This window comes from Candoia aspera, chromosome 13 (genome assembly GCF_035149785.1).
Source record: "Candoia aspera isolate rCanAsp1 chromosome 13, rCanAsp1.hap2, whole genome shotgun sequence".
NCBI classification, from domain to species: domain Eukaryota; kingdom Metazoa; phylum Chordata; class Lepidosauria; order Squamata; family Boidae; genus Candoia; species Candoia aspera.
The window spans coordinates 19,890,338-19,918,278 of NC_086165.1; the positions used below are offsets into that span (position 1 = coordinate 19,890,338).

At 46.2% G+C, this 27,941-nt stretch overlaps 1 protein-coding gene across 1 annotated transcript; it reads left to right on the forward strand.

Moving 5' to 3' along the window:
- Positions 1 to 27,108, forward strand: RAB11A (RAB11A, member RAS oncogene family). Its single transcript, XM_063313954.1, has 5 exons — positions 1 to 160; positions 14,802 to 14,997; positions 17,039 to 17,232; positions 21,599 to 21,679; positions 25,621 to 27,108. Exons 1-5 carry the CDS (start codon positions 118 to 120, stop codon positions 25,758 to 25,760), a joined length of 654 nt encoding a protein of 217 aa, XP_063170024.1. The 5' UTR covers positions 1 to 117; the 3' UTR covers positions 25,761 to 27,108.
- The last annotated feature ends 833 nt before the right edge of the window (positions 27,109 to 27,941 follow it).

The following is a 27,941-nucleotide window of genomic DNA, read 5'->3' on the forward strand; positions in this document are numbered from 1 at the left end:
CCAGGGGGCGGAACTGGGGCGTCACTGGTCCGAGGGCGGAGGGAGCGGCCGCTGCAGGGAGCGGCCCCTTGGCTCTAGCTGCGCTTCCTTGTTCGCTGAGAGGCCGCCATCGCCGCCATGGGGGGCTCCCGCGACGACGAGTACGACTATCTCTTCAAAGGTAGGCCGCCCGAGCCAGGGTCGCCCCCCCGCACCGGGGAGAAGCCGCCGGCCCCTCCTCGCCAGGCCGACCCCCGCGCTGCCCGGGGCCGGGTGGAGAGAGTTCCTCGCGGGGCGGTCGCTCCCCTCTATCCTGCGGGGGTCGCGGGGGGGGCAGAGCGAGGGTCCCGGGGAACCGCCTTCGCCCCCCCTCCCGGACGGGGTCCTTCTCCTTAGGGCGCCTGCCGGGGAGGCTCCAAGGGGGGCCGCGGGAGCGGGGCGGGCGAGCCAGCCGAACCCGCCCCGCGTGACCTTGGCCCCGTCCTGATCTTCCCGCCCGTCCGGCCTTGCAGGGCTGTTGTGCAGAGGGGGAGGCCGGGCTGCGGCTTCGGACCTCCCGGGGAGCGTGTGTGGCGGGGGAGAAGCGAGAGCGCGCGTCCCTTCCAAAGGTGAAGCCCGGCTTCTCCGTGAGAAGGAATCGGGAGGGGACCCTTTGAAGGCTCTGCTGGATTGCCCCAGGGATCTCCCAGGACAGCCCCCCCCCTTTTTTTTGGCAAAGATCTCGGTGTCTAATGAATCTTGACGGCTTGGTATATCAGGGATGCAATTTTTTTTTTAATCTACTTATTCATTCATTCGATTTATATATCCCTTGTGGGGAGAGCAAAAATGCAGTTGGGGAGGGGGCTGCAGAGGTTATGGGCTGTCCAACTCTGAGGTTTTGGGAGGAGGCTGGGCGAGGACATGGTGGGGGGTTGGATTGGATGGTCCTACTGGTCTCTCCCCACTTTAGGATGCTTTGGGATACATCAGATTGCCAATAGACTGGATGGCTGCACATCCTGCACCCTCTTGCCCCCAGTTAGCCTTTGCGTAGTGATAGATTGCAAGGTCTTTCTCATTTCTGACCTTTTAAACAACTTTGGCTTGTAGAAAACTAAGACTGAGATACTTTGAAGAGAACCTTGAACTCGAGACCAGCTTTTCTCATCCGGGATGCAAACGATGACCTTATCTTAGTGAAATAGCAAAGGCCTCTGAGAAGGGTTGAATTCCTGAGATGTTTAACTTCCAGTAAGGGGTGCTGAACGGTTCAGAACAAAAGTATTTCTTTAGCACCCTGCCCCCATTTATTTACACCAATATGCTGTCAGTCTGCTATTCAGAGACATTATATCTTTGAACATGGAGGCTTCACTTAATTGTAGCCAAGCTTACCTTGTCAACAGCAACAACAACAAGGCATTTGATTCAGCTGGAGAAGAATGGTAGGAGTTTACAGTACACCAGTCTAATTAATATTCAAACACCACCATCACCACCACCACCCCGTTTTCCCATTCCCACTTCCTCCCCCACCCTCCAGGAGTAGGCTCTGCATTCTGAATATGCCAACTTACTGTCTTTTCTCTGGAACTCTCTTTCTTTCCTAGGCATAGTAGTTGAATGTTTAAATATGGGCCAGGTATTAGGTGACTCAGGGAGGGGCAGGGTAACCACAAAACATTGGGAGAGAAGGAGGTTATCAAGCGTAACAGTAACTTCCTGTTATTGTAGAATAATTTAGAATTTTTGCTTTATCTATATTGTTTTTCATTGCCCACACCCGTCTCCTAAGAATGTTTTGTTATTATTGCCCCAGTACTTACTTTTTCCTTAGAATTTTGTTGGTACAGCAAAGACCAAATTCTTGGTACACTTCCTCTTGACTGCCAGCTCTTCCAAGCACTCTTTTGATGTTATGATCTAGGCTGTTATTTTGTACAGTTTTTACCCAACTGATTGCTGCAATCATTTGGAAGAGAGTTTTGCAGGGGTGAAGATTGACTTTTGTTCCAGATGTGCTAGGTATGGTAATTTCCTGATTTGGGCAATTAAAGTTTTCTCCCTACCCTGTTTTTTTTTTTAATATTCAAGCAAGTGTTCCTTTTTGAAAAGTATATTTACAATCTGAGAATAAGCCATTATTGCCTGGTAAGTATAATCTTCACTCCACTTTGGCCTTAAGGTGGTTTTCCTCTAAATATTTTTGCTTCCCCAATTTTCTTTGCACTTTGAAATAGAGGAAGTGGGTGGGAAAGCGGTAAGACTTCTCAATCAGAAGGTTGGTGATTTAATATATAAAGTTCAGGTTTATTTTAAATATATAAACTTTCAGTTTTATTTTGTATCTTTGAGGGATGGGTGGAAAGAGGAGGCTAGCTTTTGAATATGAGATTTTTTTGAATGTATTGTAAAGTTGGCTTTTTAAAGTTAATATGCATTTTATCTTTTATTTTTTAAGGATAAATAGGGTTATCTTTAAAAAAATGCAAATTCCCCACAAGCAGCAGTATACCAGCAGACATACAGTCAAGACCAGAAATATTGGAACAAGGATAACTGTTTTGGCATTGGGTGGTGTGTTTATGCCACTGGCTGTACTTCCTGAATGGTCAGTGCCCCACTTTTGTCAGACCCCTTGAATGACAGCTGAAAGTCCTGACTTCGCTCCCACCTGGGTGTGTTTCCTTTCACCTTCAGTGGTGTACAGAGGCCAAATGCCAAAACGGTTATCCTTGTTCCAATATTTCTGGTTCTGACTGTACCTCCCTTGGCCCCTTCCATCCTTTCTTGTTTTAGGGTAGCCATTTTACGAATGGATTAGCTTCCCCCGTGGTAGTCATAGTCCCCAGAAGATATGCTCAGCATTGCAGATGCTCCCACCGACCCCTCAAAGTTCAGGACCCTTGGAATACTCAACCCTTATTTTTGTGGTTAGCAGAGGAAGGTGCTGGGGATCGTCTGGTTCTGATCCTGTGACTGACCTCATTTCCCTTTCTGTTGTTGCTGCCTAAAATCCATTTGAGTGATTGTCCTCCTTTGGGATTTGTACACATTCTTCCCAGGTTGCTTATTCAGCATTCTGATAGTGAACAGGATATGATGGGAAATACCATGCTTGGCTGCTTAGATAATGGGTGTTGCATTATGAAAAGGAAGTGTTGTATAGAGCTATACAGCCAGCTTTTAGAAATAAAGGTTATAAAAGTGGAAACACATAGTGAACTATTTCCTAGTCTTTGGAAGCAGGTTTCCTTTTGATCAGGCCTTCCCAGTTGAAGAACCTGTGCAATAAACTAAAATTTCTGTTGAACCCCAGGATGGATATAGAATATCTGCCCAACGAGGCTGATTGCAGTCAACCTCTTCCAAGACTAGAGAAGAATAATTAGGCTTGTACCATTCTCATGCTGACTTACGTACTGGAAATGCCACTATGTGCTTTCCTGTATTATTTCTTGTGTGACCTGAGCTGGAAACACTCTGTAGTTTAGATCATTTTGGCCTGCATGACATGAATATAATTTGAATTTCAACCAACTCCAAAGTAATATTGGTATTCCTTCATTCATTCATTCCATTCATATACCATCATATCTGCCAGGACTCCTGGCAGTTTACAGATATCATAAATGTTAAAAACCATCAGTCAACATTTAAAAGATCCACACTTATAATAACATGTTAACCAATATACGAATTACAATAATAAAATAGCATAAAGACAGCCAAATAGTAATGATATTAATCAAATAATAAAATAGTGACAGTTTGCATGGTAAGTTCTGGTGATGAACGCATTGCTTGTGCACCACGTAGTGCAGCATTCTGGAAAGGTGGGTCTATTTCCAAAGTGCAAATTGGGAAGAGAAACAATGTCATTCCGGTGTCACAATAGGGCAGAATTTTGCCTCATCCAGGTGGAGCAAATGTCAACAAGTGACTAAACAAACTAGGGATTCCCTGTCTTTGGTTTATTTAGTATTTATTTAGAGCATCTCTTCTCTTTAGACAAAAAGGCTGAAGTGGCTTATATTCAGTATAAGCAATAACCTTTCCTCTTATGGACTTACAGTTTCAATACATGACTTGGAGGGAAAAAGATGGAGCTGGGAAGAGGAAAGGTTTAAGCTGTTGTTGTTTATTTGTTCAGTCACTTCTGTCTCTTTGTGACTTCATGGACCAGCCCACGCCGGAGCTTCGTGTTGGTCATCCACACCCCCGGCTCCCCCAAGGTCGAATCCGTCACCTCTAGAATATCATCCATCCACCTTGCCCTTGGTCAGCCCCTCTTCCTTTTGCCTTCCACTCTCCCTAGCAATTTCCCTAGCAAGGTTTAAGTAGCAGTTATTAAAGATGACTACTAGTTCGTCCATAGTGACCATCTGCATATAGCTCAAAGACAGGAAGTGTCTGACAGAGCTGGTCTTTCAGAAGAGCTGGTGATTGGTCCTCTTGTCCTTCTTCTTTTCTTCCACTGTGACTCAAGGCCATGACATATCCTGCTGGATAGGACATAGTTGAAGCATTGCCTCTGGATCAGAATTCATGGTTTGTTGCACTTTTAACAAGCCAGGATCTTAAACTAGCCAGATAGAGGCTTAGTAGAGCAGAAGTATGGCTGGAGATCTCCACATTTGCTTAGCTTTGCTTGTTGTCAGGTGGAGTCAAGCATGGGTGAATTCTCTTCTCTTGTTATCCAAGCTGTATTGAAGGCTTGCCTGAGACTAACTAGGAAACTTCATATAGCAGAACTACACAATAACCTTTGGATGAAAAATTAGTTTGGTCTTTTAGTTAACATGCTGCACTCTTATTATAGGCAAATCCTTCTAACGTTTAGCTCTCAATAACATTTTCAGACATATTTTTAAAGGATAATTTGGGTTAGCTTTAAAAAATGCAAATTCCCCACAAGCAGCAGTATACCAGCAGACATACCTCCCTTGGCCTCTTCCATCCTTTCTTGTTTTGGGGTAGCCATTTTAGGAATGGATTAGCTTCCCCTGTGATACTCGTAACCCCCAGAAAATATGCTCAGCATTGCAGATGCTCCCACCGACCCCCCAAAGTTCAGGACTCTTTAATTACCTATTTAATTACCTGACCACATTCAGGTCTTTGAGACAGCATTTGAAACTGTTTTCCAGCCTGCAAATGTCTGGTTGTGTGGTAGGTACATTACATCATAGTGATTTTTTTGTTAGGGATTTCTGGCAAAGGAACTGGATTTTTGTCCAAAATCTTGGAGGGTATGGTAATGTTAAATCCAAGTGACATTAGCCCATCAGTTACCTACCTCCAGTTCAACAGAAAACAGCCTTTTCACCAGCTCTGCCAGATAGCATCAGGGAGGCAATATTGAAGTAAGAGACAATCCAGCTGAAATTTAATTTTGACTTTTAATTAGGAGTAGATTAGACAGTGTGATGGTAGTTCCCTTTGATCAGGCTATTAGTGGCCAGAAGTGCTGTCTGTCAACTTCAGTTGGGTTGCCAGTTGAGTCCCTCTGCGTAAATCTTGCTTTCCTTATATTTGCACTGGTAGCGGATCCAAACCAAACTGTTTTGCAAATGATGCTTTCCTTAAAGGCAGCTTGGAAACCTGAATTCATTTTAAAAGTGGTTGTCAAGAACTTGGTAGGAACAAGGCAGTTGGATCCTGCAGTATCTCCCCTATGCTCTTTAAGCTGACAATTTTAACTCTAAGGCGTTGGTTTAATGTTTTAAAAACCTTCACTGGGGTGCAGTTGGCTATTAAAAGTTCTGTTGAATCAGATCCATTTGGTGAGTAACAGAGGCAGGCCTTTTTCTGTGGTAACACCCATACGATAAATGGGTTGTTTTTATTTAGGATATTCAGCATCTTATATAAGATCAAAGTTTAGCACCCAGAGATTTAAAAATGTGTTAATGTCTAAGCAGCAGGGAATTAGGAGTTTAACACTAAAAGAACTACTGAAAACATGCAACATCTGGTTGTTTAGAGGAGCGGGGATAGAGCAGTGTTTAATTGTAGTAACTGAGGACCAAGATGATGATAACCTCTGAATCCCTAAGGACTCTCAGGGTTTACAGAAATACATAAGAAATAATACATAGTAAAAATAAAAAGTATACAAAACTTTCAAAAAACTATACAATGATATCCAGTAAAAACAAAAAGTATACAAATAAGAGGTTCAAAAACTAATGAAAAGCAAAATTAACTGAATCAAACCCAAACAAAACCAAGGCCCTCCAGACAAGCTCTGTTTCCGGCAGCTTCAGGCAGGGTGGAGGGTTGGTTGGTTGCCCGGTGGGAGTCCGTTCAGCGAACCAGCAGGACCACCAAAAAGCAGTGCCGTCAAGCCTCAACCTCTCTCACCTCCCTAAAGTGGGGCCCTGCTAATAGTTTTCCTGTATAGATCAAACTGCCCAGGCTGATTCCAATGGGAGAAGGTGGGCTTCCAGTTAACTAGGTGCCAAGGTGCCACTTTAACTTGCACCCAGAAACCTGTGGGCAACCAGGGCAGGACCCCCAGCACTGGTGGACAGGCTAGCTATTTTTACCCTATGTCAGGAGTAACTGAATGGTCTCAGTAGATTAGATGTCCTTCTTGATTGTGAATTTGACTCCCTGGGATCTTTATTGCCCAGGTTAATTTTCATGGCACAGTTGCCATTCTCACGCACAAAGTTGGAATCCAGGGGGAGAGGGGCAAATCCTGCTTCTCTCTGCAGTCCTTCAGATACATCCAGATCTTCTCCGGCAGCAGATTCCCTGAAAAGAAGGCCAATTGTGCAAGACCGAATTGCACTCAGAGAAGGGACTATTCTACAGGAGGGCTTTGGGGGCCCTTTGTGAAAGGTGAAAGGCCTGTGCAAGCACCGAGTCATGTCTGACCCTTTGGGGGGATGCCACTTTCGCAACGCTTTCGTGGCAGACCATAGCAGGGTGGTTTGCCATTCCCTTCCCCAGTCGTCACCTTCCCCAGCAAGCAAGCTGGGTGCTCATTTGACCAACCTTGGAAGGATGGAAGGCTGAGTCGACCTGAGCCGGTTCCCGAGAATCCAGCTTCCGCTGGGATCAAACTCGGGTTGTGGGGAGAGTTTCGGTTGCAATACTGCCACCTACCCCTCTGCACCCCAGAAGGTTGTTTGTGGGCCCTTTAGTTTTACTTTCATGCTGCTTTTATCCTTAGCTGAACTTGGCTTGCAGGCTTCTATCGTCCTTTGGCCCAGGCTTATGGGAGTTGTGCTCTGGCATGTTTGGGAACTACGGCATAGAGAGGAGCACTTTGCATCATTTCTGCTTCCTCTTCTGGCATTCCAGCATTCACTGGAGTCACTACTTCGTGTTCAGTTTAGGCTTGCGAGGTGCTGGGGCACATTCAGAGTATGAGAAGTTGTAGTCAAGGGCAGAGTAAACCTGTCATTCTCCTCGTCATTCCCAAGTTACTTTTTTCCTAATGCATTTGCTGCAGGCACTTTTAAAATGCGCTGTATTTTCTGCCCCCGAAAAGTAACTTTCACCCTGCAGAAAAGACTATTCCATTTTCTGTCCAGTCCTTTATCTGCCAAGTGTTTGCAGAACCTCAGCTGATCCGAAATGGTTTAGCTGCTTGGATCTGTAAATATGAGTCAGCTGATTACTCTACTGTATGAGGTAATCGACTTCCTCCCTTTGCCTGTCCTTGTGAGTTGCCGAGACCAGCTAATTGTGCCCTGCCGACTGGGAGGGTGATGGGAATTGTCAGCAAACACGTTTGGTTGGGGACCACTGCGCTGGGTAGTTCCCTGGCTCCCCAGATTTATTGCTTTCAGCAGAAACCACAAGAACGGATTAAGCCGACATTTAAGTTGTGTGCGGCTTTGGCTCTGCTTCTGGGAATGTTCATAACCTTTGGTGTTTTTCTTTTAAAAGCCGTTTTCCTGCTGGGGCTGCTTACTCTTCTTATAATGATGGATAACTTTTGTGTGTGGCTTGTTTTATCAGGAAGACCTTGTTGTGTGCTGATTCGTCGTATAATTATGCCCTACCCCATAGGTACACAGCAGCAGTCAGCTTCTAAAACCCAGCCTTTTCCCTTGGCCATGCTTATACATTTCTTTTCTTTTTTTGCCATGCTTATACATGTAAGAACAAACATTTGGTTTGTTCTTATACACAGTCCATTGTTTCTCACTCTTACTAAGTTCTTATCCTAGTAACTCAAACATTATTTAAAATGGGCAGTAATTAGAACAAAACATATAATTAGAAGGAAGTGCATGAAGCGTGGTTGGGGACCTGTGGCCAATGACACTCTGCCTAATCTCCCTTACAAGATTGTTGTGAAGCAAAGGAAGAACAGGTGTGTTGTCCTGAGCTACTTGGAGAAAGGTCGATAAATATACAGGATGAATAAGTCCAATATTTACCCTTGAATAGAATAATATCTACTTGGGGAGTTGAGGTTTGCTTGGTAGATTAGGAGGCATTAATAATATTAGGTAATAATGTTTAATTATTATAATGTTATTTAGATTTGTATGCTGCCAGATCCTTCCAGACTTCTAACAGTACCAAAATGCAGTATAAATAAAAGCATAATGCAGAAATAATGTAGATTGATAGACAATTAAATAAACCAATAAGAAACTAACTTCAACAGTCAGTAAATAAACAACTTTACAAAATTACCAATACCCCAAAAATGTAGGATTGGTAAACAATAAAACCCCAAAAGTCTTCTGGAAAAGCTTGGGTTTTAACTGATTTCAAAGGCCATCACAGAAAGGGCCAGTCTGACTTCCATTGGGGCCATCACAGAGAAGGACGGTTTTCTAATCCTGTTCACAAAAATAGGGTAAATAGGGTACCACCGGTAGGTTCTTTTGGGAGGATAATCTCAGATGGGCAGACTTAGGTTGGAGAAGGCATTCCTGAAGGCAGCTCGGTGCCAAGCCACACAGGGTTTTATAAGTTAAAGCTGGCACTTTGAATTGCATGTGGAAGCTGTTAGCCTTGTGAGGTAGGCCAGACAAAAAGCCCAACCAGGATTACTAGCTCTATCTTTATTGTAAGGTTACATTACCAGAATCTTGCAAGACTGAAAATATTTCTCACCTCCTTTCCTTTTACTCTCTGGAAAACTAGGGAGGGTCCCTTCTGAAACATTTCCCACGGTCTCCCTCCTTCTGTGGGCTGAGATAACTTTTACACACCGGTTGTCAGGTCTGCAGCTCTCCCTCCTGTCTCCCAAGTCATTCCCACATACCGTTCCAGAAACCTTTTGGTAACAAGTGTAGGACCCATAGGATATGATCATGGTAGTGTTTGTTGTTGTTGTTGTTTATTCATTTAGTTGCTTCTGACTCTTCATGACTTCATGGACCAGCCCACACCAGAGCTTCCTGTCGGTCGTCAACACCCCCAGCTCCCCCAGGGACGAGTCCGTCACCTCTAGAATACCATCCATCCACCTTGCCCTTGGTCGGCCCCTCTTCCTTTTGCCCTCCACTCTCCCCAGCATCAGCATCTTCTCAGGGGTGTCCTGTCTTCTCATTATGCGGCCAAAGTATTTCAGTTTTGCCTTTAATATCATTCCCTCCACTGAGCAGTCTGGCTTTATTTCCTGGAGGATGGACTGGTTTGATCTTCTTGCAGTCCAAGGCACTCTCAGAATTTTCCTCCAACACCACAGTTCCAAAGCATCTATCTTCCTTCTCTCAGCCTTCCTTATGGTCCAGCTCTCGCAGCCATATGTTACTGCGGGGAACACCATTGCTTTAACGATGCGGACCTTTGTTGTCAGTGTGATGTCTCTGCTCTTAACTATTTTATCGAGATTTGTCATTGCTCTTCTCCCAAGGATGAAGCGTCTTCTGATTTCCTGACTGCAGTCAGCATCTGCAGTAATCTTCGCACCTAGAAATACAAAGTCTTTCACTGCTTCTACATTTTCTCCCTCTATTTGCCAGTTATCAATCAAGCTGGTTGCCATAATCTTGGTTTTTTTGAGGTTTAGCTGCAAGCCAGCTTTTGCACTTTCTTCTTTCACCTTCATCATAAGGCTCCTCAGTTCCTCTTCGCTTTCAGCCATCAAAGTGGTATCATCTGCATATCTGAGATTGTTAATGTTTCTTCCAGCGATTTTAACTCCAGCCTTGGATTCCTCAAGCCCAGCATGTCGCATGATGTGTTCTGCGTACAAGTTGAATAGGTAGGGTGAGAGTATACAGCCCTGCCGTACTCCTTTCCCAATCTTAAACCAGTCCATTGTTCCGTGGTCTGTTCTTACTGTTGCTACTTGGTCGTTATACAGATTCTTCAGGAGGCAGACAAGATGACTTGGTATCCCCATACCACTAAGAACTTGCCACAATTTGTTATGGTCCACACAGTCAAAGGCTTTAGAATAGTCAATAAAACAGAAATAGATGTTTTTCTGAAGCTCCCTGGCTTTTTCCATTATCCATCGGATATTGGCAATTTGGTCCCTAGTTCCTCTGCCTTTTCTAAACCCAGCTTGTACATCTGGCAATTCTCGCTCCATGAACTGCTGAAGTCTACCTTGCAGGATCTTGAGCATTACCTTACTGGCATGTGAAATGAGTGCCACTGTTCGATAGTTTGAACATTCTTTAGTGTTTCCCTTTTTTGGTATGGGGATATAAGTTGATTTTTTCCAATCTGATGGCCATTCTTGTGTTTTCTAAATGTGCTGGCATATAGCATGCATTACCTTGACAGCATCATTTTGCAAGATTTTGAACAATTCAGCTGGGATGCCATCGTCTCCTGCTGCCTTGTTATTAGCAATGCTTCTTAAGGCCCATTCAACCTCACTCTTCAGGATGTCTGGCTCTAGCTCACTGACCACACCGTCAAAGCTATCCCCGATATTGTTATCCTTCCTATACAGGTCTTCCGTATATTCTTGCCACCTTTTCTTGATCTCTTCTTCTTCTGTTAGGTCCTTGCCATCTTTGTTTTTGATCATACCCATTTTTGCCTGGAATTTACCTCCGATGTTTCTAATTTTCTGGAAGAGGTCTCTTGTCCTTCCTATTCTATTGTCTTCTTCCACTTCCGCGCATTGCTTGTTAAAAAATAATTCCTTATCTCTTCTGGCTAACCTCTGGAATTTTGCATTTATTTGGGCATATCTCCCCCTATCACTGTTGCCTTTTGCTTTCCTTCTTTCTTGGGCTACTTCTAGTGTCTCAGCAGACAACCATTTTGCCTTCTTGGTTTTCTCTTTCTTTGGGATATATTTTGTTGTCGCCTCCTGAACAATGTTGCAAACTTCTGTCCATAGTTCTTCCGGGACCCTATCTACTAAGTCCAGTCCCTTAAATCTATTCTTCACCTCCACTGCATATTCCTGAGGGATATTAGTGAGCTCATATCTAGCTGATCTGTGGGTCTTCTCTAATCTCTTTAGTCTGATCCTAAATTGTGCAATAGGAAGTTCGTGATCAGAACTACAATCAGCTCCAGGTCTTGTTTTTACCGACTGTATAGATGTCCGCCACCTTTGGCTGCAAAGGATGTAATCAATCTGATTTCGGTGTTGTCCATCTGGCGAAGTCCATGTATAAAGCCGTCTCTTAGGTTGTTGGAAGAGAGTGTTTGTTATGCAGAGTGAGTTGTCTTGGCAAAATTCTATCAGCCTATGTCCTGCTTCGTTTTGTTCTCCCAGGCCATGCTTACCTGTAATTCCAGGTGTCATTTGACTGCCCACCTTAGCATTCCAGTCTCCCGTGATGAAAATAACATCTCTTTTAGGCGTATTGTCCAGTAGGTGCTGCAGATCCTCATAGAACTGCTCTACCTCAGCTTCTTCAGCATCTGTGGTTGGGGCGTATATTTGAATCACTGTGATGTTAGATGGCTTGCCCTGAATTTGAACTGAGATCATTCTATTGTTTTTTGGATTATATCCAAGCACTGCTTTAGCCACTTGACTATTAATTATGAAGGCTACTCCATTTCTTCTGTGGTCCTCTTGTCCACAGTAGTAGATCTGGTGGTCATTTGATGTGAAGTGGCCCATTCCAGTCCATTTCAGTTCACTGACGCCCAGAATGTCTATCTTTAATCTTGACATCTCACCAATAACCACATCCAATTTGCCCTGGCTCATAGATCTTACATTCCAGGTTTCAATGGTGTGTTGATCCTTAGAACATCGGATTCGCCGTTCACCACCAGCACCGTCGGCCGCTAGCCATCCTTTCGGCTTTGAGCTAGCTGCGTCATCACGTCTGGGGCTAGTTGAGCTCATCCTCTGTTCCTCCCCAGTAGCATTTTGACCATCTTCCGACCTGGGGATCTCATCTTCTGATGGTATACCGACATATCTCTGGTTGTACTGATCCATTTAGTTTTCATGGCAAGAATACTGGGGTGGGTTGCCATTACCTTCCCCAGGGATCGCATTTAGTCTGACCTCTCTGTCACGACCTTCCCATCTTGGGTGGCCCTTCACGGTTTAGCTCATGGCATCATTGAGGTGCTCAAGCTCCAGCACCACGACAAGGTAATGATTCTTTGCTGAAGGATCATGGTAGTACCAGTCACCAAATGATCTGCTACCTTATCGACCAACTGCAATTTCCAGATGGGCTTCAAAGGAAGTCCCCTGTAGAGCACATTGCAGAAGTCCTAGCAGGTGATGACTAAGGGCATAAGCTACTGACTCTGAGGCCTCATATACCAGAAGGGTGCAACTGGCATACCAAACTGTAGCTGGGCCAAAACCCTCCTGCCCAAGCCTCCACCTGCCCATCAGCAGCTACCATGAGCCTAGATGGGCCCCCAAGTTGTACCCCAACCCCTTCAGGACCAGCGGCACCTCTTTGGAGATAACGTTGGAGCTGACACAGCTTCATCTTGCTTGAGTTCAACCTCAACTTCCTTCACCTCATCAACAGCCTCTAGGTATGGAGATCAGACTTAATGGCATTTCCAGCTGGGCTGGTGGTGGCAAAGTACAGTTGATCAGCATCGCCATATTGATGGCACTGCATCCTGAACTGCTGGTTGACCTTTCCCAACACCTTTATGTAGATGTTAACCAGCAGGGACGGTCCATAAAAGTGATCACGAGGCGATCTCCCCCTCCCATTTACTACCCCCAAATGAGCAGTCACGTGCTACGTTTGGTGTCTTGCTTGGGATCAAGGGAGCCTTCACAACCTGTGCCTGCAGGATTTTGGAGACAGATCCTTCTTGGCTCCAAACTCAGAAACTGGTCAGGTTCACCATCTATCACCTAGGGTTAACACGAAGGTAGCTTAGGGGCAGGCTGAATTTCTCCTACGGAGGCCTGGAGGTATTCTACGCTAGGTTCAGGGGAGGCAATGGAGGCATCCCTCATGCTAAAACTCTACCTGGGTGCAAGGCAGCCGAGAAGCACAGCCTGCCGGGTGGTGCCTCCCCCTTTTGCATCCCTGAGACCCCCAAGTCCCTGGGGCTTGCATTTGACTTGGCCACGTGGCCAGCAAGATGCGGTGGTTTCCCTAAACCAAAAAGCAGGTCCTGTAACTGTAGATGGGGCTGTTCCCAGCACTGACTCTTACATCCCTGCAGTTTGGCTTTCACTTGGCCGAAGGGGTGGGGAGGCACAAAACCACACTCCTCTGCTGGAGTCCCCCTCCAGGCCTTTAGGTTGTGTAGCCAGGGCAGAGGTGCACAACGGCAGTTTAATCAGGAGTGGGGAGAGTCCGGCCACATGATGAATAAAAGGAAATTATGTTCGCTCTTTGTAGTAATTTGGCATTTGGAGAGAGAGCGACAGAAGGGAAAATATGAGACGCTGAGATGCCCTCTCACACTTCTTTCTGGATCACCTCCCTCCCCAATTCTGAAGTGGTGAAGAGTCCTCCATTTGACATCTTAAGGAAGGGGCCCCTTTTTGGAGATAGAAATGCCTGGCACTTGGACACCCACATGAGCTTTCACACTGGAACCAGAGAAAGATACGCAGGCCCTTTAAGATAGAGGAATCCCTGTCACAAATGGCTTTGAAAATGCTTCCTCATTTTCGCTGACTGAGTGTCAAAATTTGTAGTGAGAAAGAAAAAATGTATAACTCATCAGCTCTCGTTCCAGAGGTAAGGACACTTTCCCTTCAGCCCTGCAGTCTGGGTGTAGCTATCAGCTGAAGCCAAGTTTTCTTTCTGGTAGAAGCGGAGGCCAGAGATCCCACTGTCTTTTCAGAAAATGGTCTACATAGAGCAGCAGGCCCAGGATGAAAAAGGATTCCCTTCTATTCCCTTCTTAGCGCGACAGGATGTAGGTCTGCCAGTTCTAAGATGCCATCTGTAGATTTATGTGTCTGTTTTTTAAACAATTGGCTTCTATTGGGACTGGTCAAGATGCTTAAATTAATTGGAGTAACTGAGAAATAAACGTGAAATCTGAATAAATATTGTATCTGTAATTATGGTACTTACATATCAAGACTGGTGAATTGAAGCTGTGATTAGTAACACAGAATTTATTTATTATTCTCCTTTCCTTGCAATGCGTTTTGTAGATTGTTTCTATACTATAAAGAGTTGGAGTATTTGTTTTTTTAAAACTGCCCTGAACACTGTTTTCGTGAGAATGGTTGGCTGTAACGGATAAAACTGCACAGAAGCAAGGGATTGAGCGCATGACGTGTCAGAGTCACAGAGGTGATCCAATGCCTCGGGGTACTGTCAAGACCAACGACCTTGTTAAGTGTGGGCTCTTGTAGATCGCCCTCCATTTCGTCCTGCCAGCATGACGCCTTGAAAGGGGATCGTGGGCGGTCCGGGGTGGTCAGTCCGGGGCAGTCGGTCTGCTTCTTGCCTTTCTGAAGATGTCCCCTTTGGTCTTCCCAGTGGTTCTCATTGGGGACTCCGGAGTTGGGAAGAGCAACCTTCTCTCTCGCTTCACGCGCAATGAGTTCAACCTGGAGAGCAAAAGCACCATCGGGGTGGAGTTCGCCACACGGAGCATCCAGGTGGACGGCAAGACGATCAAGGCCCAGATCTGGGACACGGCTGGGCAAGAGCGATACCGAGCCATCACGTCGGCGTGAGTTGCCCCTTCTCTTCCTGTTCTGCCCAGACCGGACATCTTGCGGTGTCTTATTTATTGACTAGGTCTCCACCCTGCTTTCCATAAAGTTCCCTTTGGGTTGATTAAAACAGCAATTGTACAATGATACTTTTGATTGTACATTTATTTTTAACATGGCAGAAGGAGAAAATTGTATGGCGGTAATAGTCACATTAGCTATATTAAGGTGATTTAAGTGCAAGTTAAATTTAAATGTAAGTTAAATCAGACTTAGTTTCTCCTCCTGGCCCTGCTTGCTTTCTGGAGAGTAATCTCTGGCAACCTGCTTAATATTGGTGGGATTGGCCCTGCAAAAGTTTGCACCCTTGGTTTATAGGTAGTCCTCATTTAACAACCATTCGTTTAGTGATGGTTTGGACTTAACAACGGTGCTGAAAAAACCAACTTACAACCGGTACTCACACTTACGACTGTCGCAACATCCCCACGGTCACATGATTACGATTTGGATGCTTGGCAACCAGTTTGCCTTTATGCCCATTGCAGAGTCCCATGGTCACGCGATCATCATTTTCAACCTTCCTGGCCAGCTTCTGGCAAGCAAAATCAACAGGGAATCGCATGATTCCCTTAACGACCACATGGTTTGCTTAACCCCCACGGCAATTCGCTTAACAATCACCTCAAAAAAGGTCATAAAATTGGGTCAGGCTCACTTAATGACCACTTCACTTAGCAACTGAAATTCCAGTCCCAAATATGGTTGCTAAGTGAGGACTACCTGTAAAACTAAATCATGCAATATAGGTTTCCCCTTCCATGGCCATGGAACTTTCTGCTCCTAGACCTTTGCAAAATGCTTTTTAGAGAAGTTTTAAGACTCTTTTATTTGTGAACAGATTAGTGATGATGTGATACAATTAATGTTTCTGTCTTTGAAGTCCTGAATCCTTGTTATTAGGTCTGTTAACAAAAACACATAATGACAAAATTAGCTTGAGGCTCTTGGATATTAAATTCTGTACTAGTTTGTGGGTGCTTGTCTGCTGAGGATCAGCTGCAACACACTGATTAAGTCTGCGCATTATACTAAGGTGCAGTGTGGTTTGATTGGTATAAGCCTGGTGTATTGTACACCAGGCTGTATTCAATGGCTGTATGCAATGCTGTGCAGCTTCCCATTGCCTTGAAGGGGCCATCAGGTTTTGTTTCACATGTGGAAGGATTACTCCAGAAGGAGGGACACAGGAGATTTATTTCTCTGTCCAGTTTATGTCCTACCTTTATTTTGTACAACAAGGCAGTAAATGTATTGTTCCCAACTTCTGTTTTCCCCACCCAACAACCACCCTGCGGGGTGGGTTGGGCTGAGAGAGAGGGACTGTTCCAAAGTCACCCGGCTGGCCTTCTTCTCTAAGGGAGGATTAGAACTCATGGCCTCCGGTTTGTACCTCCTCACCATAATCGCTGCACCAAGCTGGCTCTCGAAGGGATGGAGCAGGAGTCTTAAGCATCTGGAAGGCTCTAGAGCAGTGTTTCTCAACCATGGCAACTTGAAGACGTGTGGACTTCAACTCCCAGAAACGGCTGCAGGTGAGTCTGGTGCATGACCAGGACAGAACATGCTGGCTGGGGAATTCTGGGAGTTGAAGTCCACACATCTTCAAGTTGCCAAGGTTGAGAAACCCTGCTTTAGGGGAATAGGTTTTACCCATTAAATTCCCCAACCTTCCAATATTAAAAAAAGAGGGACTATATGCACTCCGAGACTACTTCTCTGGGCCCTGCCTTAGTGTAATGTGTGAACCCAGTCACAGGCAAAGCAGGGCCAATGTTTGTCAAAGAACGAGTGCTTGGTCCTTTAGCTGTGGAGACCGAACATGTCCTTTATGGATTTCCACTGCGGAAGATGCACAGGCTGCGGGTTTCTTCCTCCCCTCACTTTAATACCCAGCATTTGTTTTCATCCTTGTAAGCCACGCAGATTGGTCAACGAGTGGGTTGCCCTAGAAAGGTAAATTATACATAAAACTGTTGTGTGTGCTTGTGCCCTCAGCTATTACCGTGGCGCTGTGGGGGCCTTACTGGTTTATGACATCGCCAAGCACCTCACCTATGAAAATGTGGAGCGGTGGCTGAAGGAGCTGCGGGACCACGCGGACAGCAACATCGTCATCATGCTGGTGGGCAATAAGAGCGACTTGCGTCACCTGCGAGCTGTCCCAACAGACGAAGCCCGAGCGTTTGCAGGTCAGTGCGTTGGGCCCCCCTCGGATTGTGGCTGAGTCCCTGGAACGTCCTCTCCCATGGAATTATGTTTAACAGGTAGTCCTTGTTTAGTGACCACAATTGGGACCGGCAACTTGGTTGTTAAGTGAAGCAGTTGTTACATGGGAAAAAAATCACATGACCACAGTTATGTTTATGATTTTACTTTAGTTTTCCTTTGCTTCTTGCTACTTCCTTCAGCTGAACTGGGGTTCCTTCTCTTTCTCTTGGAGGACATCTTGGTATGGGGTAAATAAGTGAAAATAAGAGCAGAGAGATGCTGCGGAGGTTGTAAATGCAAGGAGTGGTTGCTAAGTTCTTTTTTTAGCACCATCGTAACTTCGAACGGCTGCTAAGCGAGGCACTTGCTAAGCGAGGACTTACCTGTAGTGAAGATTGCTTTAATTGTTACTGATGCTGCTCGTCTAGCTTCAAAGTTGGAGCTAAAAACAGATGATCTGTCAAGAGCAGCATCGGGCAACGATGGGAAGTTTTGCATAATTAGGCTGCCCCAGCTGAGAAATCTTGGTTTATTAATTGCCTCAACTGACTCAGTAGCGAGAGCAAGCAAGTATCTTGGAAGGAGAGATTCAACCAAGGAGGCTTGTAGGGAAGAGTGGCCTGGCCCCACACTGACGGGGGGCCCACTGAATCCAGCCCAGAACGATCTCCCCAAGGAGCCCAATTTATCGTATCACTCCTGAGTTAAGGAGTGACTGAGATCTTTCGCGCTCTGGTGCTTTGGCTTTTTATCTATTCTCCCTGACAACAAAGGAAACATCCTTTTTTTTGTAGATTATTTGCTTTCTTAGATGTCCTTAAGGTGTCTGAATGTCCTTATTTCCAAATCTCTGCTTAGTTACTGATTCCCCATCTTGGCTTCTCTCCTGTTTAGCCAAAACAACACTTCCCCCCACCATTTCCTTGTTTGTTCTTTTTAGAAGCTGTCTACAGTCCCTTCCTTTTCCAGGCTGGGAGAGCTCATCGCTCAGTGGTGAAGGGGAAGCATGCAGCCTAGTTTTGGTGTTCATAGCCAAAAGTGTTTATCGGGCTCAGCAAATTGGAGAACTGATTGTAGAAGTAATCAGTGGTCTCACTCTGTATTTTGCTGGCTTGTGTTTCAATTCATCTCCTTCTTCCCAGCTTTCTTTGGTTAATAGCGTTACGCTTTGGCACATCTTTCACTCCCCAGCCTGCTATTACTACTACGATTATTATTATTATTATTATTATTTTATTTATTTTCTATCCCGCCTTTATTATCTTTATAAATAACTCAAGGCGGCAAACATACCTAATACTCCTCCCTCCTCCTATTTTCCCCACAACAACAACCCTGTGAGGTGGGTTGGGCTAAGAGACGGGGACTGGCCCAAGGGCACCGAGCTGGCTTTCACACCTAAGGCGGGACTAGAACTCTCCTACTACGCCTGATTGGCTCTTGGGCTGAGAGGGAGGGACTGGCCCAAGGTCACCCAGCTGGCTTTCATGCCTAAGGCGGGACTAGAACTCTCCTACCACGCCTGATTGGCTCTTGGGCTGAGAGAGAGGGACTGGCCCAAGGGCACCCAGCCGGCTTTCGTGCCTAAGGCGGAACTAGAACTCTCCTACCACGCCTGATTGGCTCTTGGGCTGAGAGAGAGGGACTGGCCCAAGGGCACCCTGCCGGCTTTCGTGCCTCAGGAGGGACTAGAACTCACGGTCTCCCGGTTTCTAGCCTGTTGCCTTAACCACTAGACCAAACTGGCTGTCTTTTACCTCCTCCTGGCTTTCCCTGTTGTCTGCCCAGGATCTGCTGGAGAATTGCCGGTCCCTGTGACTGCTGTCCTTTGCATATTTGTCAGCTAGAGTTATATCTTAGTGACCTGTCAATCCCAATCAGTAAGGAGAGCCCACCAGCTAAGCAGCAGCTAGGCTTTTTAAAAAATGAAATTAGAACGTGCACTCTTTCTCTTCTTCCTCCCACTGAAGGGCAGGAGCAATTAAACTATGGAGCCTGTCGTGACCTCATCATTGGCCCGTTAATAAATCTGAGTTTGAGACTCAGGTAGATTTCACTCTGGAATGTGATGTCGGGTCCTTGCACTAATCATGATTAAAAAGGCTTGATTTATGCCACTTGCAGTGAAGAGAAGACTTTTGATTGCAGTGCGGAGAGAAGGCGGGGATCCTGGCAGTCGGGATTCTGTTTAGGAGGAACTGCACGGTCCCCTCTCCAATTCACTGACCATCTTGCATCAAAATGCCGTTTTCTGAGGATTGCAAAATTCCATCCTCTCTGTGCACAAGATACTTTGCTAATCACTCAGGAAGGGAAAAGAAGAAGTTCTACAGTGAAAATGTTGCTCTTAAGCCAGCTCAGTGTTTACTCCTATTCTTTTCCATAGCTTTAAAAACATTCTTGCCTTTCTGATGATGAAAGAAGCTTTTTTTTTTTGGTGCAAGGTGGGAGCCCGGACTGTATGATTTTAGACAACACCTCCTTCTAAGCACTGGGCCAGGCAGCATAAAAGATGCAGGTTCTGCCTCCTGCCCTCCCCAGCCATTTCCATGAAAAGATAAAGGTAAAGGTTTCCCTTGACGTAAAGTCCAGTCGTGTCCGACTCTAGGGGGCGGTGCTCATCTCCGTTTCTAAGCCTTGGAGCCGGCGTTGTCATAGACACTTCCGGGTCATGTGGCCAGCATGACGACTCGGAACGCCGTTACCTTCCCGCCGAAGCGGTACCTATTGATCTACTCACATTTGCATGTTTTCGAACTGCTAGGTGAGCAGGAGCTGGGACTAGCAACGGGAGCTCACCCCGCCGCGCGGTTTCGAACCGCCGACCTTCCGATCGGCAGCTCAGCGGTTTAACCCGCAGCGCCACCACGTCCCTGCTATTTCCATGAAACCCTTGGGAAAAAAAAGCAGTGTACAAACACAGTATGGTTTCTAAGAGGGACTAAATGTTTATAAATAATGCAAATCGGTTGGAGTATAAAGTCCGAAATCAGATACCTATCTACTTTTCCAAGCGGCTTCTTTTTTCTTTTTCTTTTTCTAACATTTATAAATAATAAATAGCAACACAGCGGAGACCTTAGTATTAAGCATTAAGCTCGGAGATAGAAATCTTTTTTATATTATAAAATAATTGAATTGTCTCTGAATACCATACTTAGCTTTAATTGTACAATTCAAGCAACCTTATGTTTATTAACATTTTAGAAATTCTTTTTTCACATTGATACAAACTTTTTTCTCCTTAACTTCAAAGGTTTAATTTATCTAAACCATCATGTGAAAGGTGAAAGGTCCCCTGTGCAAGCACCGAGTCATGTCTGACCCTTTGGGGTGACGCTGCTTTTGCAACGTTTTCTTGGCAGACTGTAGCGGGGTGGTTTGCCACTGACTTCCCCAGTCGTCCCCTTCCCCAGCAAGCAAGCCGGGTGCTCATTTCACAGACCTCAGAAGGATGGAAGGCTGAGTCGACCTGAGCCGGCTACCCGAGACTCCAGCTTCCGCTGGGATCGAACTCGGGTCATGGAGAGAGTTTTGGTTGCAATACTGCTGCCTACCGCTCTGCGCCACAGGACGCTCTTCTAAACCATCATAGCATTAACAATTTCTACTTTATATTGCATAAATGCCATGGTACCCCCCCAAAAAAAAACAAAGCAAAAGAGGTGTAGCCACTTTTGTTCAATTAGTTCAGTGAAAGGAGGCTGTTGTGTATCGCCTATGCAAACAAAGCACTACAGGTAGTTCTCGCTTAACGACCGCTCGTTTAACAAAGTTACGACGGCCTCTGGAAAAGTGCTTTATGACCTGTACTCACACTTATGACTGTCACAAACCTTCGCACCACCTCTGTGATCATGTGATTTGGGCACTTGGCAGCTGGCTCGCATTTACGACCAGTTGAAGCATCCTGTAGTCACATGATTGTGATTTGCAAAAAACATCCATTGGGGAAGCTGGATTCGCTTAATGACCATGTTGACTTGCTTAATGACCTGTGGTTCACTTAACGACTATCATAAAAATTGTTGTAAAATTGGGTCCAGTCATGTGGTGACTCACTTAATGACTGCACTGCTTAACTAATTTTCTGGTCCCTATTGTGGTCATTAAGTGAGGACTACCTGTGTAAAAATATTCTGGCAGTGGCAGGTTGGATAAGAAGGGTGTGGAGGAGGAAAGATCACTGGAAGGACTGTGCAATGAAGCTGAAGTCCGTTTTCTAGTTCTTCAGCAGTGATGGAAAACTGGGAAAGGATGATGGCCATTTTGCCCTCCAGTTGCACTTTCCAAGGCCACGAGACCCCCCGGCCAATCCCCCTGACCGGCCTGTCATCTTCCCTGCAGAAAAGAACGGCCTGTCGTTTATTGAGACCTCTGCTTTGGACTCGACAAACGTGGAAGCAGCTTTCCAGACCATTCTGACCGGTGAGTGGGGCCTTAGCAACAATGACCGTTGCCGTTTGCCGGAGGGGTAGAATTCTCCTTGTCCCTCGAGTTCTAAAAGGCATCTGGCTGGCCTTGGCCTCCAAAGGCGTGCACGTGTGTGTGTGTGCGTGCCTGTGCGAGTGTTAGACTGGCGACCAGCAGCACGGAAGGACCTGCCCTGAATGAGGAATGCTCTGATAGACAGGGCCATTCTGCTTTTTCCCTTGCAACTCTCCATACCTTTCCTCTTACTGCTGAGTTGTTCTCGGCACAAAGTCCGGTACAGTTCCCTCCGAAAGAACGACTGAAATCGCGGCAAGGACAAAATGTCCAGATCGTGGGTAAAATGTTACGTCTTAAAAAGTAGCACAAGAGCAAGAGAAGATTATGGGCTGGCGGTGGAGAAAGGGGGGGCTACCCGACCAGCTGCCGTCCCCTCGTTACCTCCCAGTGCTTTCTGTGCGCCACCTGGCAAAATGCTGCTGCGTCAGGGGCGGCGACAGCGGGTGTGTCTTCCTGTCAAGAAATGAAAAGGGATTCATCCGGGTGGCCAGGAAAGTTCATGAAGGGGCATGACACGTTTACTGCATCTATTCTGTTAAAATCTATGCTTAGCAAAGCAGTTGGTCCCACCCTGCGCGGTCTAGTTGGTAAAAATTGCCATTGCTACGTCTGCCCCGGTTGTCCAGAGAGAGGAGAAAGGCCCGTCAATTCCAGCAGTCACACTCCAAAAAGACAGACAGACGATAGACAGAGAGACAGACTAGCTTTCCCTCCAGAAGTGTTCCTTGTTGGACGGAGGTCCTGAGAATTCTGCAAGTGGAACTCCACGTCCCAGGAAAAGTGGGTATGAAGTGACGGCCAAAGCCCTTCCAGTGCGTAGCTGGGACATGCCTGAAGGCTCCACTTCCTTTTGCTCTTAATATGTCCAGTGTGGTAAAAGTGACTTCCCTTTCTTTTGAAATTCTTTAGAATTGTTGGTGCATTTTGCTTTGCGGCTGGCCTTTTGAGCAGTTGAGGCCACCAGTCAATGATTTGCAGAAGAGACACTAAAGGATTTGCAGACGGCGGCATTTCATGCACATGCCCCAGTTTTTCTTTTAAAAGATACTGCTTTACTATAGGAAAAGAGGAAAAAGAGGAAAAACACAGAAAAGAGACATGCATAATGAATAATCAAAAGAAAACATAAAAGAAGAATCTCAGCTTTGAATCAGTGTTAAATCTTAACCTCACATTCTATCCTGACTTTGATTATTTTGCTTGTGGCGGACTTCTGTTCTTCCTTTCTTCAGCAACCCAGCATTCCCTTCTCCAAGGCACCTTTGGATGTGTCTGTGTCCTCTGTTCCCACCCTTAAAAGCAGAGCAATGATTGATTAATTGATTGATTGATTGATTGATTGATTGATTTCTATGTCTGCCCAGCTTTGAAAGCCTAACTAACCTTTGCATCTGGAATGCTAGGCTGTGGAGGGGAGGGACGCTCAGAATATTCCATGTACAGCCATCCCATTAATAGAACAACTGCTTTGGGGGAAAGCTGTGTCTGAATGGAAGCATGCAGGGACCAACATGTGGTGGTTCTGAAGAGCAGGGGAAGGAAGGGGGAAAGCCAGGGGTCTCCTTATGACCCTGGGTGCAGACCTCAGAAGGACAGGTGGATTGGCATGCCTTGGCCGTGCAGAGAAGGGAGAGCGGGCAGGGTGCCCCGGTCTTGCCCTACTTATCCCATCAAATCACTCCGGGATCCCTCCAGATGTTGGAACCTGGAAGACCCAAGATGTTCTGGGTTTTGTTTCCGCTGAAGCATTTTGGCAGAACGTCTGGAAGGCGTGGTTCGAAACAAAACGTATTTTCTGTTTCACGCACCCCCCTAATGTGGGGGTAGGGTGACGGCTGAATTAAGGGGGGTGGTTTTCCCACCTTCTTGGCTGAGAAAGCTCTGCAGAAGGCTGTATCCTGTGGGAGCCTCATCTTGCTCCCTCCTGCCCCATTTAAAGTAAACAGCAAAACAGACTGACTCCAGGAATTTATGTCAAAGTTTAAAATCCAGAGGCAAGATATCCTAATTAATAATACAGGGATTACAGCAAGTCTCAAAGGTAGCATTTGCAGTATGTGGCAAAGCGGCTGGGAAGCGCTTTTGGATCTCTGCTTGACCAGCAGCGGCTTAGGAGATAAGGAGGTGGTCTTTCAGAGTTTGTAAGCGGTGCTTGGAGTGGCTTTAAGTTCAAGTGAAAAGCAGCCATTCCGGGGCAACTCTTAATCCCCATAAACGTGAAGAACTGTGCCAGGGCACTTGGGTCAAGTGCTCACTCAAGGACGGCTTATACATTCAGAGAAACTGAATCAGTCCACACCAGCTTCTGCAACTGGGGCCCTCAACTGCCAGAATTCTAGGCATACAGTCCCAGCAGCAGATTTGAGGGCTTCTGGTTGGAACGTGACTAGTCTAACCTGTGCAGGATGAGGTCGCAGGATGCACAGGGCCCACAGAACCCTTGGAGGTAGCCTCCAACGTCCCTATAGAAGCCACCATCAGTTGTAATTGTTAACATGATGGAAGATTATCAAAATAACGAGAATATGGGATTTTTTTCAAATTAATTATATGTATTGCATCATTTCTGGCCTGGCCCCATCCCCTTTTTTATGCCAGTCCTCCCTGTATTTCACAGAGCAACCCCTAGAATGCTCTCCAAGCCCCTTGGTTGAAGTGAAATGTCATGCTCCTGATTCAGCTCATGTTCCAACTGCTGCCCTCCAAATCTGCTGGGACCAGGAACTCCCCAGTTTCTGAGAGCTGCAATCCCAAAATGTCTAGGAAGATCAAGTGACAGAAGCTCTTAGGCTGTAATGGCGCGTGGGAACGACCTTGGGAGACGGGGGAAGAGCCACAGCCGAGAGAACGGTCGGATAACAGGCAGCTGAGCCCGGAGAAGGAGTGTGGATGTGACAAACGTCCCAGAAGGGACCCTCCCTAGTTTCTTGGGCTGTAAAGGCAGTGGGGGAGAGATGTACTTTCAGACTTGCAAGATTCTGTCAGTGAATAAAGTAGAATTAGCCCATCTGGTCATGCTTCCTCGCTAGGCAGACACAGGCAGTGGCTGCTAAGACCTCCAAGCAGGGAAGAGCCATTTCAAGCTGGTTGCTCTCCAAGTCCTTACTCTAACTGGAGATGCCTGGGTTGGAAGTCAGAACTTCCTTTGGTGGGCAAAAGCTGCAGGAGTGTCCATCTTGGCCAAGGCCTTGGACGTCAGTAACAGGCGAGCGTTGCCCATTTCTTAATGGCACGTTTCTAATTCCAGATGGTGGAACACACCATACTTAGCAAGCTACTTAATAATCCATTTGAACAGATCTCTGGGCTTGAGATCTTTATCTTCCAAACTGTTTAATAAATAGGCCTGTCCTTACCCAGCCTAGCGATCATCAGTGATTGTTCAGCTCAGCCCAGCAACCCATAAAGAATGGGGGGCAGCCCATCTAAGACCACCAGGTTGGGTAAGGCAGATTTAAACCAATGACCACTGGGGAAAGTGGCAGAAGAAGATGGATTTATTGATCTATAGATTGGTTTATTTTTCCTTTGAGGTTACCTATGTTCCTTCAAGGAATATGTTCACAAGTAGTTAGCTGAGGGAAAAGACAGATTTGCAAGAAGGGTAAGTACTTGACTTTCACAAATTTTTAAAAATGAAGTATCAAAGACTCCTGATGACATCAAAATCTCCCAGTGAGAAAATGTATCCTTAGGTAGCAAGAGAAGAAGTGAAACCTGGAAGGGACTGAATTGATTAGATGCTCCCAAGCTCACAACTCCTGCAAGTGGGGCTTTGTGGCTGGTGCATGCAAGGAGGAGGGTGAATTCCAGAATGGAGGAATCAGCACTGGGCCCTCTTCTTAATCTCTGGTCACAAGCAGCTTCTCTCCTTTCAGAGATTTATCGCATCGTGTCCCAGAAACAGATGTCAGACAGACGTGAAAACGACATGTCTCCGAGCAACAACGTGGTCCCTATCCATGTTCCTCCGACCACGGAAAATAAACCAAAGATGCAGTGTTGTCAAAATATATAACAAGTTCAACTCCTGGAAAGCTGTGTACATTTCCCCAGGTCTGAATGGAAATAGATCTTGAGCTGACATTACTCTCCCCTCTTTCTTTTTCTCCACCCTCCCCTTCTGTTTCAACTATATGTTGTCTATGTTATTCTCCTCTCTCTGTTTCCTCGTTTTGTCACTTCTTCTCCTTGTCCTTTAACTTCAGTTCTGTGGTTCATCTCTTTTTACACGAGGCTGCAGCATTATCGGAATGCTAGTCCTGCAAGGCAAGCGTGAACAATCCCAGTGGATCTCCTGTCTGGCTCATCTCAAGAGGGAACTGGGTCACTTCTTTTGAACTTCCACCATTCAGACACTATGATTTGACGATCCTTTAATCCATTTTGGCATCGGTATTCAATGCCGTCTCTTGGCCTTTTACGGCGCGGTGCCCTGCAGACTACAGCTCCCATCGTCACTTTCAGCCCCACCCTTGGCTAGGGATAATTGGAGGTGTAGTGAAATGTGTCTAGAGAGTGCCTGGTTGAGAAAGCCACTTTATTTCATTGAACGGGCAGTTGACGGCCCGGTCTGGGCCCTTGGCAGCTTTCCCAGTGTGTAACGCAGATGGTTTGTTGGACTGCCTTCGTTGCCGGCCAAGAGCTGCGGTCCTGTTCAGAAGACAAACTTGGTGGTAGCTTCTGTGAACAGCTGGGCCTGATGGATTAGCATCGTGAGCAGAGCCGCCTCTCTCTCCCCGGCCATACGGCCTGTGGTCTCGCTTTGGCGGTTGGCTTTGCTGAGGCCACACGTGGGCAGCCTTGTGATGGTTTCTTATTCAGTCTGAGCAATGAATGCGCTCTCCCCTTCAAGCAAGCAGTAGATCAATCATCTCGGTGATTCCACTGCGCGGATTAAGTTACTGCAGCCCGGCTGGTTAAGGCCCAAGGCCCGTTGCTGCTGTTGGATACCCTGTAGTTACCTCGTGCCGCATAAGAGGGAAGTCCCGTCTCGCTCTACCCGCTAGTCCCTGCGGCTTGTGGCTGCAGTATTTAGTGTCCTGTGATGTGGGCCCTGAGCCCATCATTTTGCATGTTGCACATGTACAGGTTATGGAGAATGCTTGGAGTTGGGTGTTACAGGACCTAAGAAACCCAGACTTTTTGATGAGAATTGTCAGCGGAACCGGCCCTGGCTCTACCCTAGCCTAGTGCGCCAACCGCCTAAGACTGGCTGGGCTGGTTTAGCTGCTTGGGACGCCAGTTCCTAGCCTGGAAGTGCTCGAGCCTCTTCAGTTGCACGCCAAGAAGCCCAGGAGCCCTCCTCATGTGTCTGAGCACTCCTGGGTTTATGGAAGGAAGGAAGGAAGGAAGGAAGGAAGGAAGGAAGGAAGGAAGGAAGGAAGGAAGGAAGGAAGGAAGGAAGGAAGGAAGGAAGGAAGGAAGGAAGGAAGGAAGGAAGGAAGGAAGGAAGGAAGGAAGGAAGGAAGGAAGGAAGGAAGGAAGGAAGGAAGGAAGGAAGGAAGGAAGGAAGGAAGGAAGGAAGGAAGGAAGGAAGGAAGGAAGGAAGGAAGGAAGGAAGGAAGGAAGGAAGGAAGGAAGGAAGGAAGATTGGTTCTCGCAGATAGGTTCTTTCTGCTGGCCCCAAGGGCATGTGTTGAGGGCTGACCCTCTCAGCTAGTCTGCCAGTCCTGCAGTGCTCATGACGTGTAAGGCGCACCGAGGGCATTGCTGTAGTCCGGTCATCCTTTGGTTCTCCCTGTCCAGAGCGTTGTTACCTCTTTCTGCAAACTTTTTTTTTCTTTCTCTCTCTCTCTCTCTCTCTCTTGTAAATTGCTTTGTACTGTATGCACATTCTGTACCTTGAGTATTTTTTAAGATTGATTTAAAATTATTCATTTTTGGAATTCTAATAAAGAATCACAGGGGACTGTTCAGAGATTGTGGAGTGAACTTCTTTGGAATTAGACTCTGATGGGCATTTGGTACTTAAAGTTGAAACGGTGCCCTTGAGCTGTGTGAAGATGATTCGAACAAGTGTTACGTGCAGGGCAGCTCTTGCCTGGAATAAATAATGCAGATCAACCTGACATGCAAATCTGAATCATTTACTATTCCACTTTTGCGCTCTGTATGGCAAAGCGATCTCTTTGCAAAGCTTTGAACTCGGGGAGTTTTGTCCATCGTGGTGAAAGGAAGTTGAGGAATTGTGGCCCTA

Coding starts and splice junctions, on each gene's coding strand:
- RAB11A (XM_063313954.1), top strand. CDS start 118: ATGGGGGGCTCCCGCGACGACGAGTACGACTATCTCTTCAAAG. Junction 161..14,801: donor GTACGACTATCTCTTCAAAG/GTAGGCCGCCCG, acceptor TGGTCTTCCCAG/TGGTTCTCATTGGGGACTCC. Junction 14,998..17,038: donor TACCGAGCCATCACGTCGGC/GTGAGTTGCCCC, acceptor TTGTGCCCTCAG/CTATTACCGTGGCGCTGTGG.